The sequence below is a fragment of the Euleptes europaea genome, chromosome 15 (genome assembly GCF_029931775.1).
Source record: "Euleptes europaea isolate rEulEur1 chromosome 15, rEulEur1.hap1, whole genome shotgun sequence".
Lineage (NCBI taxonomy): Eukaryota > Metazoa > Chordata > Lepidosauria > Squamata > Sphaerodactylidae > Euleptes > Euleptes europaea.
The window spans coordinates 20,990,898-21,012,212 of NC_079326.1; the positions used below are offsets into that span (position 1 = coordinate 20,990,898).

A 21,315-nucleotide genomic window follows, 5' to 3' on the forward strand; every position below is an offset into this window, starting at 1 on the left:
TTTACGGGGCGGTTTGCCATTGCCTTCCCCAGTCGTCTACACTTTACCTCCAGCAAGCTGGGTACTCATTTTACCAACCTTGGAAGGATGGAAGGATGAGTCAACCTTGAGCTGGCTACCTGAAACCAACTTCCGTCGGGATCGAACTCAGGTCGTGAGCAGAGCTTTGACTGCTGTACTGCAGCTTACCACTCTGCACCATGGGGCTCCTAAAGAGTCTCCCCAACTCAGCATAAAATTATTAGTGCATGTCAGTGCCGCTGGGTGAAGGGGAAAGCGATTCATCTTCATGAGCGCCTTTTGCTCCTGCTTCAGTAGAATTCAGTCCTACTCTAGTGGTGTGCATACTGCCTCCCCCACATGACAGAGCAAGTGAATTTCATTTAACTTCTTTTAACCTTCCTATTTCTACAGAGGTTTTGCCTGACTTTAGGTTCCAGAAATGTATAACTTACTCCTTGCAACTTTTTTTCTGAATCTTATAGAAATGTTTTTAACTTCCTTCAAAATTCCTACAAATGTTCATTTGGCAATATGAACGGAACTGTTTCCTAGACATGTTTGCCTGCAGAACTGCTATAACATCCCTATAATGATGATGGTTCAACACATCCTAAACACTTGTCTACCAGAAGAGTTAGGACAGGAAATTAATGTACATTAATGTACATTAATGCATGGCTTTCCCCCACCCTCATCCATATATTGCTAGTGTCTGCTGTTCCCCTAAATCAATGGCAACTACCAGAGCCAGAAATTAAATATATTTTTAAAAAGAAGGCATGTGGTGCCTGAATGTGAAAATATTTATGAGAACAGCGCAGATTTAGGGCTAGTTCACACATCCATGCACATTACTTCTTCATCACTTGCTGACTCACAGTTGAATGTGTGAACTGACTCTACTGAAAGAGTCTGAGTTGTTACGAAGGCTCGGTCCATGATGTTCAATCTGTGATGGCTCACTGACACATATGCATTGCACTTGAAACTATAGTCGTCAAGCAAAGAACATGCATGGGTGATCAGGCCCACTGATACAGGTTTGGTTTTTTCTTTTAGGGGAAATACTTTTGTTTTTGTTTAAACCTGCTGGGAAGCACTGTCCTCCAAGAAGTTTAAAGTGGAATTTTAGACAGATTATCTGGTTTAACAGTCATTGCAAAAAACAAAACAAAACAAAAAAACCCATGGTGCCTATCATCCAGAGGACAAATATGGTGTTTCGCTGTGATAGTTATAGTCAGGGCAGACCTTCTGCACCAGTTTGTAATCAACGCTGTAAAAAGCAATGTAAATACAAATCACTTTAAATGGTTTGGAGCACAACCAGGATACATGGCTTTGGGTCTGCTCTTGGTAGCAGATCTTTGATGGGTCAAAGTTGCACAGTGCAGTTTTCTTAGCCCTGTCAGTTTTCTCATATTCAATTCGACAGTTGAAAGACTTGGACTCCTTGGTCTCTAGTGTAGACTGTGGTGAAGATTCAAACTCTACCACTTTGGAAGGCGGCACCAGGCTCACAGAAACATTCCCAAGGCCTGTTGAATTATGCCGGAAATAAACACTGAAGGTTCCATTGCCATGGTCAACAATTTTCCCAGTAATGAGAAGATTCAGCTTCACAGTTTTGATGTTGGAATGGAAGTCTCCCCAGCCAAACATTTTCTTGAATTTCCCAGTTTTTACAATTGGTCTGCGTTTAGTTCGTGCAAGAGATTCCTGAACTTCAGTGATGTTGGACAGCCAATCCCAAAAGTTGTCTATGCTGTCTGAATATGACATCTGCCCATGTTTGAGTGCTGGAGATGGCTTAACGAAGAGGCGTAGAGGGTTGATAATCCTTGAGTGGGCAACGTTATCAACCAGTGTGTCTGCGGCATCTTTGTCTTCCCAGTCCAGTATGTCTGCAGCATGTATGATTTGCTTAGCATCGCATAATATCTGTTCCAAGAGAGAAAGAAAAGATAACTAAAAATTGAGAATCTAGATACCATATAAATCTTGCATCAACTGGGATCAGATCTCCTAGATTCTTGTTAATCACAAACAGTTAACGAGTAAATGATAACACTTGCAAATGATTAAATATAAAAAACCCAAAATGTCATTGTTAAACACTGCAGTTTCATGTACAACACACATTACATTTCTTCATTCATATTTTATCGCATCTATCATACTGAACAATCAGTTTAACTGGATGCGAGAGAGCTCATAATTGTACACCTTAGAACTTGAAGAAAACTGACTTGGCCAGAATACTCATTCCATATATTGTTAAGAGGTACACAATGTTCAAACCTGTGTAGGCACTCAGTTAAACAAGGAAAATGCTACCTACGATCCCAATGAATTCCGACTTCAAGGTTGCCAATCTAGAAGCATGGATTATCTGCTCTGCAAATGTGAACACCATTGAGTATGGGAGTTGCAGTCACAAGCTATTATCCAAAGGTGAACCTGCTTCCTGCTAGAGAGGTAGAAATATACTGTGAATATATTTCACAAGTGGGGGGGGGGGTCATGCAATATGGCACAAGAATGCATGCAACATGGAACTACCAGGGCTTTACTTCATAACATTTGCAGACAAAAATAGATCAAAGTGTCCTAAACAAGTTTATAGCATTTCCGTCACTGCTGGGTAAGCAAGAAGAATATGTATACACTAGGAATAAAGTAAATGCTTCCATATGAACATAAGAAAAGCCATGCTGGATCAGACCAGGGCCCATCAAGTCCAGCAGTCTGTTCACACAGTGGCCAACCAGGTGCCTCTAGGAAGCCCACAAACAAGACAACTACAGCAGCACCATCCTGCCTGTGTTCCACCGCACCTAATATATTCTGCATGCTCCTCTGATCCTGGAAATAATAGGTATGCATCATGACTAATATCCATTATAACTAGTAGCCATGAATGCTCCTCTCCTCCATGAACATGTCCACTCCCCTCTTAAAGCCTTCCATGTTGGTAGCCATCACCACATCCTGGGGTAGGGAGTTCTACAATTTAACTATGCGTTGCGTGAAGAAATCAGAAAATCAGAAAACTTCAGCCCTAGATTCTACAATTCATTTTTTTAGAGAGTAGGAATTCCAATACAATAATAACCAAACAAGGCGCTCCAGTAGCACTTCAGGACAGTTAAGCAGGATGGGACAATTTAACCAGCTTTCCCAAACATTAAGTCCGAGATGTTCTACAAACTGATATCACAACCCATTGTGGACGGGGAGATAGCTAAATTGACATAGTGTCATTACTGCAATATGAATGCAAACTGCCCCTGCACTGCATCTTGCAAGTGGTAAGGCAAAATGGTAAAAGACTATGATTAGAAAACTGGTTAAGGAAACTATTAAATGAATGCTATTTAAACTGGAAAGCTGATGTTATTTTTCTTTAATGCTTTCCACTGGACAGCAATTGTTACCTTAATATTTTTCTAAACATAAACACACACATATATATATATATATATATATAAAATTTAGTGTTGGATGAGAGCTCTGTATTTAAATTGGTTTTATTTAGGTAATACGTTTATTTTGCTGGTCTTGCCATTTTCTGCTTTCGGCTGTAAATTCTTATAATTCTTCAGGCAGTAAGCAAGCTATATTAGAGCACTGTCCTAGCCTGGCTGCGATTTTTGGAATTAGTAATTCTCCTTGATCAATTGTTGTTCTAAATATTCTCAGCCACCAAAGCTCTACTTTAAGGAGGATTAAAAAAAAAAAAACAGGAGCCAAAATAAACTGAATCAAAAACAAACTGTGCAAATGAAATGGTTCCTTGTTTTGCTGTTCTATCAAGACTGGGGTTTTGTTACAGATCATCAATTTCTACCACTGTTTAATAGCTGCTTGGTGGAAACGCAGCAAGCTGAATATATCCTGTTTGGATTCTTCCTTTTTATCTCAGACAATACAGTGCAAAAGAGCCAGAGAAGCTCTTCGTTAAGACTGAAAGAGTTAACTTTACTTGGAAGATACCTTAAACCAACCACTGACATATGGGTGAATGGCCCTTTAAGTATTTAGTTTATTGTATAATGGAATTCAAGGTGGTTTACCTAGGATTTTTGGGAGGTGAGATCTAGGCTGGCTTAGCTTCTGCAAGGTTATGGGCATCATTAACCAACCATACTCTGGGACTGAGTGCTTCTAACAAATTCATCTTTGGATGGCTAAAGCTCAGTCATACAGCATACACTTTGCATGCCCCCAGGACTCTGGCTCAGTGTAGAAAATAAAGGGGTATTAGGTAGCAGAAAGAAGAACTGGATGAGTTCTTGGAGAGCTGCTACTGGTTGGGTGAACAGCGCTAGATTACCTGAGCCAATCGTCTGACTCAAGATTAAGGTGCTTTATATATTCATCTGCTTGATCTGCCTAGTTTATGAACTAGCCTGGTTGAGGTGCTTCATGGCAAAGATGCTTTAGGAAAAAGCATTGCCAAAATGGTTCTGCCTATTTACAGGATTATCAATTCCCTCTTGCCCTAAACACAAATCAACTAAATAGTGCCAACAAAAAACGTGGCCTGGATCTGACCACAGCAAATGGTCACAGCAACGTTTCTGTTGTAAACTACCAGATAAGAAATGCAGGTGGCTGGCAATTTTGTTTAGTTTTTAATCTTCAGATAGCCATTATATGTCACGACTGCCTGATCTATCAAAGCAATCACTTCACAAAACCATTTATATAAAACATATTAGCCATTAGATCCCCCCATATATTACAATAGCAATACAAAGTTACTGAAGTGCTGGAACAAAGAAAAAAGTAAAATTAATTGGGGTGGGGAGGGATATTACTGTGTTCTTATCTCCTCGCAAATGCAATGATTCTATCATATTTATCAAATTTTAAATAACATAAGTTTGTCAGATCTGATCAATTCTGTTGTGGTGCGTGCACACATTAATGTGATACTATACCATATTAGAATTTTCAGCATCTCATCTTCAAGACCAGCAAGAATAATTAAATCTTAGACCATCGTCAATTACATTGAAAAAAGCCCCATAACCCTATAATGCTATTTTCCATTACAATCCTTTTTGGTGAGAAAATTATGCCAGCTTCTAATAACTCATCATAACAAGCAGAGCTTGAACTATACTGATAATTAAATGTGTTTTTTCCCCAAAGGCAAAGGTTGCAATTGGTTTTATAGTAGCAGATGTGACTGCCATCAGGAATGCTGCTAGTTCAGGAATTAAGTAACATCTCCCTTTAATTGTACTATACTGAACATCCATATCAGATTGTATTTTCACACTTTTTTTTATATATATATTTTTTAAAAATGATATGCCTGTTCATGCTACCAATCCTATAGTGCAGTGGTTCACAAACTTTTCGGGCCACCGCCCCCTTGGTTCCATAAACTCAACTCCAGCGCCCCCTACCCTATCCAACAACACAGTTAAAGGGGCCCACCTCTAGCACCCCCGTTGCCTCCTTGTCTCTTAGTGACCCCCTAGGTAATCCCACTGCCCCCAGGGGGCGGTACTGCCTACTTTGGGAACCACTGCCACAGTGTCATGGTGCTCTAAATACTCCTATGACCTCCAGGTGCGATCAGTGTTTGCACTGGTGGTAAGGGAAACTGGGTTGGAAGTTGCAGCACAAGGCATTGTGCGTTGATCCAAAACTAACCTTTTGTATTGGTTCTACTAAGCTGTATAGAGTTTTTACTTGGCTTAGCAGCACTGATAAATATCTCTCAAGTTCCTAGTCCAGGAGTACAGTGTTCAGCTGCAGCCTTTTTTTGCTACACAACAGCACAGTCCATAGAGTAGTTCAGATTGATGTCAAGGCAGAACTACACCTGCAGTCCTATCGGATAGGGAGGGGAAATAAACTCGTGGTAGGTTTCAATAGATGATTGGTACGTGCACTTGGCTTCGGGAAACACAAAGTGGATGGAGGTGTTTGCTGTTTATACCTGTTTTGCTACCCAGACTGACTGAGGATTGAAAACGTCAGGTCCTTGTGAATGCAGCTGCAGTGCTGGACAACTGGAGGCTGGTTGGAAGAGTATGGCTAGAGTCTAGAAGAGATGGGGTGGGGTGTGAAAGAGCTGGGACTATAGAGGGTACAGAAGAAAGTGATATGATTTTAGGGAAGAATGAGTTTGCGACTGTTTCAGGTTTGACTTGTGGGAGGGGATGTTGTGTATGTGCTTGAGGACAGTACAAGGAATTTGGGGAGGGGCTGTGGCTCAGTATCTGCTTGGCATGCAGAAGGTCCCAGGTTCAATCCCTGGCATCTCCAGTTAAAGGGACTAGGCAAGTTGGTGATGTGAAAGACCTCTGCCTGAGACCCTGGAGAGCCACTGTCAGTCTGATTAGACAATATTGACTTTGATGAACTAAGGGTCTGATTCAGTATAAGGCAGCTTCATGTGTTCATGTGAATTAAATCACCAGCAAGATGAGAGCAGCGCTGAGTAAATAGTTCGTACACTGGGGATAAACTTACTTTTCAGTGTTTGCAGATGAGGACATGATGTTTGACTAATATCACTCAACACAGTGTTTTGAGGTGGTCACTTTTTGTATGTGCATGATGGGTCATATTCAGTATGAAATCCATCGTTTCCCCAAGACCTTTTCCAGCAGTTATACTCCAATCTATAATTATGCTAATTTCTTTTCTTCCCCATGAGTTAAAATTTTACAGCGTGTCCCATGTTTATGGTTTTCAAAAATCATTTTAATAACCATCCATTGTTGTAGGGATGATGGTTTCAACAAAGATACCATTTGCAAAGAAAGCTATTTGTGTCTGAACAGTACTTTGTTTTTCTGCAATGTCACACCCCAGAGGTGAGAAGGAAGAGTTCTTTAAAAACAGTTCTTGGACTTGTCAAGGAGGGAGTAGTTCATAGAGCATTTGGAACCTGCAAACTCTTTCCCACCTAGCCATTTGTAAAGCACCTTCAGTTATTAGTTTTACTGCACTAATGAAAACTGGTCAGAAATCCCTTGTTCAATAGCTGATATAATTGGATTGCTTTAACAATTCTGTCCCGTCTCCTGTAGTTAACTAAAATGACAAGCTGCTTCAGCAGAAAAAAAGAAAGAAAGCCTTCTCATGATTGAATCTTGCAGCCCATTACATTTTCTGCTTGTAAATGAATCTTACAAAGAACTAGCCTGCCTGTAGAGGTACAGCCATGGCAACATCTCTGCAGACAAAACTGAAAGCAGGTTCCTCTGCGCAAAACATGGCTATTAATGATTGGTGGTATGACTTCCCCAAAAGCCATATCTCTTCTGGAACTTTAGGGAATTGTCAGAGCAGCATAATAGGAAAATGACAGAAAGCGGATGAGGAATGACAGAAGTGAACAATGTATCAGTATACTAATTGTGGGTATTAATATTTTCTGCTGTAATATATCATTGTCTAAAAAGCTGGTAGTGCTGATAAATACTAATAGAAGCTTGGAAAGGAATCAAGGAAGAAGAAAGATAACTGCAAACTTTGCTCTGCATGCCCAACACTTCATATAACTTTTTTTTTTGCTTTTTCAAGACACCACTCAAAATGTGCCTGAAGGATAGAATAACTAATGCAGAAAATATAAATGGAAGACATACAAAAGGCTTTGTAGGCCTGGTAGAATGTGTTCAGGGTTTTGCGTTTTTTTGTGTCTTACTTCTTTCTCTATCTGCCAGTTACTCGGGAAGCTAATCAAACCATCAAAGCTCATACCCTGCCAGAAAATATTTTTGTTAGTCTTCAAGATGCTACTGGACTCTTGCTCTTTTCTACAAACCATTACTGTAAGCATAGCAAAAAGATGTTTCATTGCTGCCCATAAAAGATCTGAAAGGAAAATGATATTGTACATGAAGCTTAGGGAATCCAGATTGGAGGAATAAACACTTTGGAAGATGAAATGCAAACAAATCCCTTGAAATAAACAACAACAGAACTCCAACGTAACACTAAAAGCATGTGGGTAGTTTACCCAAAGCTCCACAGTCTATGTATGGTAAAGAACAGGACTATTTTTGCCTTTGGTACAGAACTTCTTGCATGTCTTTGGTTCTTGTAGGTTATCCGGGCTGTGTAACCGTGGTCTTGGAATTTTCTTTCCTGACGTTTCGCCAGCAACTGTGGCAGGCATCTTCAGAGGAGTAACACTGAAGACCACGGTTACACAGCCCGGATAACCTACAAGAACCAATGAACTCTGACCGTGAAAGCCTTCGACAATATTCTTGCATGTCTGTTTAGAAATATGCTAACATTTCTGGTATCTGGTCAGCATGAATATTACATACAGGAAGAATACAGGAATCTTCCAATATGCCAATGATGTGATGATGCAATTAATAAATGTTTCTACATTTTATAAAGAGGTGATGAGAGATACGGACTCTTACTGGGAAAAAATTACAATACAAAATTAATATGGTTTTGGTTTTTCCAAGAATCCAGTTAAATGTCTTAGAATAAACCAAATTTAAAAGATTTTAATGCTAGTAATTACCTTCCATTACAGAAGACGATTACAACATACTTAAAATGATGGACCAAATTAAACCCTCTTCGTTGGGAACCATCTCAGAAATTTAACATATTCTTCCTCATTTCTTATCTGAAAACCTTTTCATATACTGATTTTTTGCAACCTCTTGAATTCTTGGCAAAAAAAATATATCCCTGTTCAGCTGTATTTCAGAGAAATATGTTGATTGATAGTGAGGTGCAATCCTTTACCCTGCCCAATACACACTTTGTGTATGCTCTACAGAGCTTGATAGACACAGATTTTTGAGTCCTAACCAGATAATTTCATAATGTCACAAATGTAACATCTTTACAGAGATGGTAGTTGTATACCTTGTAACCAGAGTTATCTAAATGTACTTGGGCTTTAAAAATTAGTACCGAGGTAGGTTATATTTACATTTTGAGATTCTATATGCTAGGCCTTGACAGATTTTCTTTGGCTCTAAGAACCAGTTCAAAAATTTAGGAGCCAGGCATGCTTTCAGTATTTAGAGTTTCATATATTAATTAACATCTTTTCTAATTATTAACACCACAAAACCTAATCCTAACTTCTCCACAGCTTCTTGTAATTGTAATAAAGCAATAACAAAAATGTTGTATATCAATAAATATAGGGATAGCCCTGGTTACCGCTACAACAAACAGCTAACCCCTAACCCTAGCCTAGCATCTCTATTTTTGATCGTTCCATTATTGTTTTCAAAGCGCCATTTAACTAATATTGGAGCCAGTACAGAAAGCAAGTGGTTAAGAAATTAATTACTGCAACACCACTGAGTGCTGTACAGTTACCATATAAACAAGCAGTGAGAATCATGGGCAGCCTAGTCCTGAATGGAGGGCAGATCTGTGGCTGGGAGCGGCACAGCTGTGCCGCCTCCTCAGAGGCTTCCTGGCTGCCATGGTGGGAGAAAAAGGGTTAAAAAAATTAAAATAGAGGAAATGGAGGAAATTCCTCATTGCCTCCAACAGGGGTGCAGCACCAAAACAGGTGGCACAGCATCGCTGCAGCATGAGGGGGTGTTCCCAGGGCTAAAGGGGGAGGAAGCTGCCTAACGACAGCTCCTCTCCCAAGAATGCCCCTCCACGCCGGCGCAGGCTTTCCCTTCCGGGAAAGCCCTGCCGACGTTGCTGTACTCGTGGTGGGGGCTGGCAGCGCCTGGACACTGGCCTGTTTGCCCCCGCGCCGGCTCCTAAGGAGCTTTGCCCCCCCCTTCAGGAATGGGATCTTCATGTACGTGTATTTCTATGCCATCCAGCAAAACATATTCTGACATAACATAATAAATCAGCTTTGCACTTCTCATTGAGACACACAGCAATAAAATACTAAATATACTAGGGGCCATGGTGCAATTTCTAAGTGCCATGGTGACCTGGAGCCTGGGATTTTTCAAGCCCTGCGATATGTCACCTCCTTCTGGATAAAGGTCTTTGTGCAGAAAGCAGCACTTGCTGCTGCTATTTGGTACTTGAAAATGGGCAGTCCCTTTCAGCCAAGCTGGAGGACAGTCATCCAACGTGGTGGTGTAAATAACTTAGTTAAAGAAGTCTGGCAGAGATCAGCATCCTAACCAGATGCTGAAGACTCTAGTTAGCTCCTTTAGATGGCTGCCCAGCAGGACTTTCTGCAGAAGATGCTCCCTTCAATAGTATACATGGTATGTATAGTACTGTAAGGCTGTGGATGCCTCCAGTCCTTGAAATTATTGCCTGCAGAGAAAGGACGTATGCTGTTCTGAATTCCTTGGAAGTAGTTAGGGATTTAAAAAGTGCCAAACAAATAAAGATGCCAGATAGGGTTTCTCCAGCTGCTCCTTCTTACATTGCCAGAAAAAGGAGGCTGCTGCCTTCTTCTAAAGGCTAATAAAGGTGACGGGGGGCTTGATTAAAACTTGTTCCCTCATTAGGGGGAGTAATGGTTGGATTGTCCCTTATTTAGGGAACATTTTCAATTTACCATTTAAGCCCTTGTTTCTCAAGAACCGTCAAGGATCCTCATCTAACAATGGACACGCAGACACTTCAACACCTCTCTGGGAAGCACCCAAATTAGTTTTTTGTTGGTTGCTGATTGAAATAGTCACAGTTAGCACTTGTTTCCCACCAGCACCTGCTGACCACCCGTCTGCTGAACTTTACAGCTAATGAATCTCCCCTCCTGCGTACTCCTTTTAATGCCTGGGAGATTACATTTTACCTTTGCTAAAATCAGTTCATTAAAATACTAATTTCAAACTGTAATTATCTGTTGGTTAGCTCTGGTGGTTGAACAAGCTATAGTGCTGATATCCTCCTAACTGCGGGAAAGTTCACAGATGTTCCAGTCCCCAGGAGTTTTCCCTGTGCTTAAACAGAGATGGTCTTGAAAGAGATTTAGGAAATGTAATTTAAGAGAGAAGAGTTTTTTTGAAATATATATAGTAGCTGCAATCCAGGGTATGGGAGCAGAAGGGAGGAATACAATCTTATTCTCATCAGAGGGCAGTTTAAATCACTTGGCACTATCACCGTGAAGTTTAAAAATTCTCTAAATTACAGCAAGCTCTCCTTTGCAGCTTTCGTCTTTGGGACACTGAAATCTTCATAAATTATGACTGTGTAGGTAAATGACAGGCAACAGTAGCAATCAAACAAATTATCATCATCAACTTAAGCACTCTGGCCACCGATGTGTTCCTGGAGACAGCAAAATAGATTTCTAGTTTTCAAGTAGTGCATGTGCATCCATCCATCCAGTTTACATCTGTTCTCAGAAATTCAAACTTTCAAAGGCCTAGGAAACAGCAGGGGAGAGGTTTATAGTTGCTAAACAAGGGTCTATGATTCCACCCCCCCCAGGCCTTTATCCATAAGCATAACATGCCTAGCCAAAACGTTTACTATACCAACATTTTGTTTGCTCTTTTCTCTCTTCCCAGAAAAATCTACACCTCACATAAGAAGTTAATGGAAAAAGAGCAGGTGGTGAGAACCACAAGAATTGCAATGCAATCCCCCCCATTTTGTAAGAGCCCCCCCCCAAAAAAAACAAATGCACTATCCACCTTTCCCTCTAGGTTGTCCTTAAAATCTGTGAGTTAACTCCATCTGAAAGAGAGGATTATGCGGGGAAGGTCCATAAAAAAGTGTTCTATAGGAGTGGCTAGTTTGCACATTGAAATGCAAACTGTGTAGCTTCTTTAGAAAAAAAAGGTTTTCCTATGTGCAGGTAGAATAGTTTGCCGTATCACTGGCTTGAACTGTGTGGAGAATCTTTTGGGGTGCTGCCAGCCATTCCTGCCAATGGCAAGCAGTGGAAACTGTTTCACATGGCATTTGTAATGTGTAAGGTTGGTTGGAAAGGGGACCGCTGAAAGATCTAGCATTCTGTTCCATGCAGGGCTGTAGCAAGTATGAGGCCAGAAAGGAGACAGATTTGCCCCACTTAAGATTTAAAATTTGGGGCATGAGAAGAGTCAGGGCTTCTTTTTAGAACAGGGGACATTCTGATTGTTGTTGTTTTTAAAAGTGATGGCTGATATCCCCACAAAGTAGTAGTACTGCACAAAACTCTACGTACCCAACCTACCTAACTCTGCCCGACCAAGATTTTCTGTGGCTTAAGACAATTTAACAACATTCTCCCCCTCTCATGTGTAAATGATCCTAAACAAATTTCTCTCTAACTACTATGATGACTAGAAATCTGGCATTGTGCTTAAAGGGGGAGAGCTTTTCTTTCTTTCTTTCTTTCTTTCTTTCTTTCTTTCTTTCTTTCTTTCTTTCTTTCTTTCTTTCTTTCTTTCTCTTTCTTTCTTTCTTTTTCTTAAAAGCTATTATTGGTTTAAAGAAGAGGTTTATTATATTTAAGATTTTTTTTAAACTTTTCCTATTCAAGTTAAACACAAATTCATTCATGAACACTGAGTGCATATCAACACTTGAGCTTAGTAAGAAATATTTGCGTTATATGTGAGGAAACCACTGAGTCTTCATTTTGAAGACCTGCCAGAAAATACAGCAATCCTCAGAGTGATAGGACCATATTTTTGGTTGCAGCAACTCAACTGCCACATTCTTTGTTCATTTTCACCACTCTCCAATTTCTAGAGAAGCGTAAATTTCACATAATGTTAACTTACAGCATGCAGAGGAAACCATGCAACACCATGTACCGCTACACTTTTCCACAACCCTGATATTTTTCTCTTGGAAAGGGGTTTAAATTTCTCTTATTCACTGGGTGCTTCCAGGAATCAATGGCTATTAAAACAGTTGGGGTATTAATTCTCATACTTGGCTATCCCAAATTACTGGAAGCATCCACATATATGGATATAATTTCTCCCAAAGATTTGCCACAATCTACTACCTATGTCATCCACATCAGCCAAAAGCAAACGCTCTTGCTTTTCCCATGACTTATAGTTGGGAATAACAGCTTAAGAGTTATTTAATTAAAACTAAAGGTGCACCTAACAACTTTGGTAGACAGGAAGCCGAGCGAATTCCAGAGCCTCTATTATTGTAACACGTAAGAGATAATTAACAAAGAAAATATTACAGTTATCTGCACCCTTTGAGAGTGTAACTAATGAACCTCTAACAGCTGCTACTGAAAAATCAGCAACACTATCACTATCAGTTTCGAGACAAAGCACAGCTGACAGATGTTTGAAGTGATAAATCAGTCTGCACAAGGATTAAAATAACAAGCCCCAAAAGACCTTTAAAAGACAAAGGTGTTGTAACAGGGTACTTCTGGGCTCTTGGATTCTTTCAGCATGCAAACCACGGCTGAAACTGAATTATAAAACATAAACGGCGTGTGAAGGGAGTAGGAATCTAATAATGAGTCAAACCTAAGAATGTTCCAAATCCAATCTGACGGTATTTTGAAAGAGCAGGGTGCTTTTCTTTATTTTTGATAGTAGCTTGGAGCACGCCATGCTGAACTGCGCATCACTGCTCAAGCTGCGTGATGAAGAAGAGTCTATACTGAACGAGTGCATGATACAAATTCACTTCATTTCACTCATACATGTTAATTAGGCCTGTTTTGAGTTAAGCAGCATTTTAATATGCAACAAATCCTATTGTTTGCATACAACATATGCAATTCCTCTCCGAGCCGTTAAAGGTCAAATCTCATAACAAACTGCTGAAGAGGTTTATTCATTGTGTTGGATCCTGACATCTTTTCTGCTGGTGAACATGGGAGCGGGGTGGGTGGGGGGTTTACCCTTGGACCACCAAAATGGCCACGGTGAGGATCATGGGACCTGCATCGTTAAAAGCCATGTGGGAAAGAGGCTGTAGTAATTAGGTGAGACTGATGGATGGAAAACCTGGATGGATCCAGCCCATTCTCTCCAATCTCCCTGAGAGGAAATTGCCACTTTGGCCAGTTGTGGGGGAAAGTCAGACCTAGAAGCAGTGAAAACATTAAGCTGCCTTATACTGAATCAGACCCTTGATCCATCAAAGTCAGTATTGTCTACTCTGACTGGCAGTGGCTCTCCAGGGTCTCAGGCAGAGGTCTTTCACATCGCCTACTCGCCTAGTCCCTTTAACTGGAGATGTCGGGGATTGAACCTGGGACCTTCTGCATGCCAAGCAGATGCTCTACCACTGAGCCACAGCCCCTTGCCTGAAGGCTGCCAGGCCCACAAGCTTCTGGGCTCAACAATAGTGGCTGCGAACTCTTGAGTGCTGTGCGGCTTGTACCCCATCATCTAATATGACATTGCAAATATCATTAAAGCGCAGTCTTGCTGCTTCCAGGTACAGGCTGGTTTGTTCTCCACTGATGCAGTTTCTGAAAAAACAGGGCTTCAAAAATACACAAACAGGCATGGATTTACTTGGCTTGGGGACCAAAAACATTCATACAGTATTGGAGAAATCACGGTTGGGCATCCGTTTCCTTATGTCCTTTCTTTCAGTCTCTGCATACGCAAACAGCAAGATGATAACTGGTGCTATGTAACTCTGCATGTAATTCAGGTTTTTGCCTTTGAACCCTTGTTCATATTTGAGGTGAACAATGAAGGATGTCCACGTCACCATCATCCGTTCTGCAGGAGAACAACTCGCAGCACCAACAGCTTAGTAAGAATGTGGTGGTCTTCCCTTGCAGCAATTTAAAGACTAACACATTTATTGTAGCGTAAACATTTATGGGCTTGACCTATCAGATACATGAAATGAATTCTCAGTCAACAAGGTATTTTAGAAATAAAGAGAAAGTAATTGTGAACAATGAGTAAAAAGGCCAAATATTTGGCATTTTTTAAAAGAAACAAACCGTGATTGTTCACAACAGCTATAGTTGGTGGTAACACAGACTACTTTGCAAAGTGATAAAGTTTATTGTCTGCGGCCAAAGGCCATCACAATCCACCATACAAAACATTAACATAAAATAACATTAAAATAACTTTAAAACAGTATGACCCACAAGAAACTAGTATTTAAATATGTTAAGTTCCCTGACAGAAAGGGCAGATTTGGACGAAATTACCTGGAAGTGATATGACATGAAGGTGGGGTTTTGAGGAGTGCCCTAGAAGTGACCTCACAGGAAGGGGCAGGTTTGGAGGTATATGACATCACAGGAAAGGGTGGGTTTGGGGCAGTGACCTGGAAGGGGCATCATAGAACACTGCATCACAAAGTGACATCACATCCTTACTAAACACTGCCCCCCAGATTATGTTATGGACCAACATGGCAACCGACATCTTTTATTCGTACAGTGACGTATTTTAATCCTGCCTCCTTCAGCAGGGAAGTGAAATGTCTGGAAACTTCGAAGCCTTAGAAAATGTGTGTGTTTGGGGAGAGAGGTTCTTATTTTTAATGAATTTTTAAATATTTAAATATATGCAATACTTTCCTATCAAGCCAAAACTTATTTTACTGTTGTCAAACATGGGTGCCCATTCCTAAGGGGGGGGCAAATGCCCACAGGAGCCGGCGTGACCCCTACACTGGCGTCCTGGTGCCTCCATCCCTCTCTGTGTCCATGCCTGCCTCTGCCTTGTGATGGTCACAGCCCACCCCCAGTGCCCAAGGGGTTATCTGCCCATGGCGCTGTGGCTGTCACCTGTTGCCTCTCACCATCCCTGCTGCCGCTAGCTGCCTCTCTTGTAGAGGTGAGGCTGTTGTGGGTCAGTAGGGCACCCCCCCCCCCCGCCATGTTCAACTGATTACCTCCCCTTCACCGCTACAGTCCTGGCAGAGAGGTCTGAGAGGCAGAGAGGCAGTCCCAGCAGAGCTCAGTAGGGTGGTGGTGGGGCCACCTTATAGCAGAGCACAGATCGCTGGAAGAGGGGGGACCCCGGTGGTTGCTGCACCACCTGCACACAGCAAAACAGGCAAGGAGGGAATAAGCATGCAGCATGGGAGCCAGGAGGGCAAAGTTGCAGCAGCAGCACAGCAGCAGCTGAGTGGCAGGTGGTCCTGGCCCTCACCCCACCCACAACTTAATTTAAGACTGCCTCTGAGTGGAAGCCTGCAGCCACGCTGATGGTGAGACAGGATGGGATGTGGAAGTCTTAGAAGGGTGTGACTCTGCTTAGGATGGCTCTGCAAGATATCACAAGTCTCCTGTTTATTTTACCCGCGGTAGACTAACATGGCTAACCTACTCAAGCGTTTCTGGAACTAATAAAGCGATAAGAGAGATTCTTTTTTTAAAACACCAACACCTGTGAAATTGAGGAAACTGAGATATACTAAACTTCATTTCAAATCTTAAGAACATGAAACTGCTGTTAGCACATGAAATAATATTGTTCAATATATATTTAGAAAATAAAAGGTATAAATTCTTAAGTTTGTATCCAAGCAACGGTTGCTGCTGAACCCTAAACATATCCTTTTGCAGTTGGCCGATAAGACAAAATAGAAGTTAAAATATAGAAACTACCTATTAAAAAGGAAGGTATTATTTGGGCCTAGAAACAGCAAAAAGAAATGACAGATACACATATATCTATAATGAAATTTAAATGCCACTGATCATTCTGCTACAAAGTTGTTTTAATTTCAAGAAGTTACAAGAATAATTAATTTTAATAATAATAATTAATAATAATTTTTAATTACAAGAAGTTTTAATTTCCCCCAAAACTTTCAGTTTTTCCTGTATCCGGTTTTGGAGGGAAAAGTTAGAATAAGCCCATATGAACCTGCCAGACCACTCGGGTCATCTCCAGAGGCCCAGTTTCAGGCGGCAACCTGACAAAAGGCCTTCTTGGTCATGGCACTGAAACTATGGAACTCCCTGGACTGAGCTTGCCGAGGCTTGGGAGCTAAACACCATCGGCCACAGTGAGTACTTGGATGGGAGGTCACCAAGGAAAGGCTGAGAGTGCATTGCTGAGGTATGGGGCTGAATCGCCTTAGGAGGCGACGTGACCCCAATGCCAGCGTCTGCCACTTGCGCCATGCAAACGGGCACAGACACTGGCGTAGTGCCACGTGCTGGCTCTTCTGGACGGCGGCAGCAGCGTGGCCCTCGGCTCAGCCTCACGCCGGCATCCTGGCAGACATTCCCGGAGTTTGGAGCTGCCGATGGGCAGCTTTCTAACCCCTTTTAGCCCAGGAATGCCCCCTTTTGTAAGTGCTGTGCCAGCTTTTTCTTGGTGCAGTGTCGCTGTTCTCTATGGGGCTCCCCCCCCCATTTTTTACATTTTTTGGGGGGGAAATTCCCTTTTTCTCCCCCGCAGTGGCTGCGAAACCTCTGTGGAGGCAGTTGCGGTGCCACAGCCCCGCCGTCCCTGGCTGCTGCAGGTTTCAGAAATGGGCTGTGAGGTTGCTAAGTAGAGTAAGGGAATAGCAAACCACCTCTGCTCATCTCTTGCCTTGAAAACCCCAGTTGGAGTTGCCATAAGTCGGTTGCGACTCAGCGGCCTATTCTTCTTTTCCCTAGGGAAATGTGTCAGTCTCCCTTTATCATTGTCTTCTGCTAGCGGGTAATGACATTATTGTTTTAGTTAGTGGACCCTCACTAATTCCTATTAGCCCTACCCTCTGTCCAGGTTGGAGAGAAAAAACACACACCATGGATTTTTTAATTTAAATTGGATTTTTTCCCCACTTACATTGTACTTTTAAAAAATAAAATGCTTTTTGACGAAAAATCTATCTAAATATAGTTTTCTATGTAGGATACATTATAGTCCAAAGGTTATTCATAATAATTTTTTATTATGTAGCATGAGACTGTATATTCATGCAATGTTTAAATTTTTTTGTAAATGAATTCCATTAATCTGTTCACAATGTCATGCTTTTCCAGAGGTTTCTATAAGATTATTTTGGGCAATTCTTCCATCTAGAAGATATTATCACAGATGCTTAGTTTTGCAGTTCTCAAAACAGAATTGTGTCTGCAGAGATAACACGCCTCTTCACAGTACAAATGTTATAAAATAAACTTACCGAGTTGAGAAAAAGACCTTAATCCCATTGTTCTTTTGCAAACCTATGTAAACAGAATCAACCCCTTACCTCTTAAGTACTAAATTTCAAGAAGTTCAATGAATAGAAAATTGTTTGGAGTTGAATAAATCTGCACAAAGAGCTAAGTGTGAGGAGGGAGGGGCAAGAAGTAAAAATAAATGTGAAACCTTTTGAGCAGAATACTCCCTAAGTCTTGGGATCTTTGTAGCCTCATATCATTGTGTATATCATATCATATCATTTTCTCCTTGGAGGAGAAAACCTATAATGGCAGCAGGCGGTAAAAGAGACCCATTTTGGGAATATTTTAATTAAATTCATCTACCTATCGGTAAGGCAGGCATGCATGCAAAATGCAAACCCTGCAACAAAGAAATACAAGGCCTAATGGCTCGAATGAAATTGAAGATAGATAATTATGAAATTATTGCAAGGTGAACTATCTATGTATTTCTAATAGTATAACCAAATCAGTAATTTTTATATAACCATAAAACTACTCTGAAAACCTTCATCTGGTAGTACATATTAAGATTATACCAGCAAGAATGAATCCTTATGTAGAAAACCATGATTTAAACTCGGTCTTAATGACTAGTGCTTTAAATCGTGATTTATACAATTATCATGACATGGAGTGGACAGGGACATAATTTTCTTCCTCTCCTATAATAATAGAACCCTGCATCATTCACTGAAGCTGAAGAGTAGAAGATTCAGGACAGTCAAAAGGAAGTATTTCTTCACACAGTATACAGTTAATTTGTGGAACGCATTGCCACCAGATGTGGTGATGGCCACCAACTCAGAAAGCTTGAAAAGAGGAGTGGACAAATTCATGGAGACCTGGGCTATCAATGCCTACTAATCATGGTGGAAATCTATTCTCACCAGTAGCCAGAGGTAGTATGCCTCTTTGAATCAGTTGCTGGGAAGCACAGGCAGGATGATGCTGTTGCAGTCTTCCTGTTTGTGGGCTTCCTATTGGTAGTTGGTTAACCAATGTGTGAACAGAAGGTTGGTCTAGATGGGCCTTTGGTCTGATCCAGCATGGCTCTTTTTATATGTTCTTAGGGGTTAAAAAATCTGGACACTCAGTTAGTGGTGTGCAAGCAACTATGCAAGCCCAACCTCAAGCAGACAAGTTCCACTGAACTTATGCTCATCCCACAGAGGGGATGCCACAGGTAACATCTGTGTTTCTAAAGTTTGTGTGTATGTAAAGTGCCGTCAAGTCGCAGCCGACTTATGGCGACCCCTTTTTGGGGTTTTCATGGCAAGAGACTAACAGAGGTGGTTTGCCAGTGCCTTCCTCTGCGCAGCAACCCTGGTATTTCTTGGTGGCCTCCCATCCAAATACTAACCAGGGCTGACCCTGCTTAGCTTCTGAGATCTGACGAGATCGGGCCATCCAGGTCACGGCCAATTTGGTTTTCTTCATGAACCTTTGAAGTGGAATAGAATTCTCTATTTATCTCCCAGATCCAGGGTGCTAATTAATGGCATGTTTTCTGCATCATTCCCTCTAGAAAGGAGTGCTAAAAAGGGTTGCCTTACTTCTCCTCTTATTTTTGATCTATGTCTGGACCTTCTGGCTTGTGCCAGCAAACAAAATAATAACATTAATGCCTTTGTGCATACCTCTTTGGAATTTAAAGTAATTTTTATGCAGATGATCTTTTATTGCTTATTTCGGATCCTCAGTCTTCCATTCCTGCATTAATAAATATGATTATTACCTTTGGAGACTTGTCTGGATACTTGATTAACTGGGCAAAATTTGAGTTGATGCCACTGGGAGACAATATATTATGGAGTGCATTTGCCTACACAGAGTGGTTTTGGTGGTGCCAAGATGTCATTACTTATCTTGGAATATTGATTCCTAGAGATATTACACAGATAATTATGCTGAACTGTAACAAGCTAATTGCTGATATATCTTTAGATTTGGACAGATGGGGAACTTTAAATTTGTCTTTATGGGGCAAAGTAAATACACTTACAATGAATATTATAGTTAGGATTATTTATGTTTTACGTGCAGTTCCTTTCTATATACCTTCAGATACATTCATAAAATTAATACTTTGTTTTGGAAATTTATGTGGGGTTCCCTTACTGCCTTGAATTTCTTTAAAGAAGATGCAACTCCCACTCAATGAAGGAGCATTTGGTTTGCTGATCTCAGTTTATATCATCAAGCATACTTGTACTAATTATTGGGATTGTTCCTTGCAATTGGACTATCCATATTGAGCTCTTTTGGAGGCTTCTTGTCTGGCGCTTCTCTTTAAGTGGAATGTATTACGGTCTAGTTATACTAGAGTGGATCCTGTTCCTCCTGCAATTTCTGCAGCTAGAGAACAACGGTGAATAACGTCAGTTTGATCCATTTTCGCATGCTAAATTAACATTATTGGCCAATCCAGATCTAAAAATTGGGAAGAAATCATTTTACGGAATGCTTGGACTGATAGGTTTTTGGGTTTTTTTTTTACATTGGACCAACTGATAGATTATGATGATGAGTTTTGGTCATTTTCTCAACTGAAGCCTAGATATTTGTCAACTTCTGTTGAATGGCAATATTTATAACTGCCACATCTGTTGGTATCTAACAGCATTAACCTGCAGCATTAAGTGTCCCAGAGTCTTATTTGTTCCTGGAAACTCTAACTGAATCGGGGCACCAAATGAAATCTACAATATTTGTTCATAAATATTTGATATTGATTAATAAATACGATGCCCTGACCTGGATAGCCCCAGGTAGCCTGATCTTGTCAGATCCCAGAAGCTAAGCAGGGTTGGCTCTGGCAAGTATTTGGATGGGCAACCTCCAAGGAATACCAAGGTCATGACATGGAGGCAGGCAATGGCAAACTACCTCCGAACTTCTCTTGCCTTGAAAACCCTACTGGGTCGTCATAAGTAAGCTGTGACTTGATGGCACATAAATAAATAAATAAATAAATAAGATCTACAGCGTCTCAGGAAAGAATGAAATAAGGAGCTACATCTATTTTGTCAAAGCAATGGGATATGGGCTTAAAGTTTATACTTGCTCTCTATATGTTGTGCCAAAAATGTTTTGCTGGTTGGCCACTGTGGGACCAGGTGGGCACTTGATCTGATCCAGCATGGCTCTTCTTATATATTATTGTGTTATTAAGAGTTAAAGAAATCTGGACACCATTAGCAGTGTGCAAGCCCGACCTCAAGAGGACAAGGGGCAGGGGGGATAAATTATGTTTAGGATATACTGGATACCACAGTGATTCCTTAGCAGAGGATTGAATAAGTGTCTAACTG

General features: G+C 41.0%; 1 protein-coding gene across 1 annotated transcript in view; it reads right to left on the reverse strand.

The window, feature by feature from the left end:
- Positions 1 to 1,199: 1,199 nt before the first annotated feature.
- The window catches only part of NXPH2 (neurexophilin 2), a 42,520-nt gene continuing 22,404 nt past the window's right edge, over positions 1,200 to 21,315 (reverse strand). The window contains exon 2 of the mRNA XM_056861444.1: positions 1,200 to 1,944. Coding sequence (XP_056717422.1) covers positions 1,201 to 1,944 — 744 coding nt within the window. The 3' untranslated portion in view covers position 1,200. The remainder of the gene's footprint in view (positions 1,945 to 21,315) is intronic.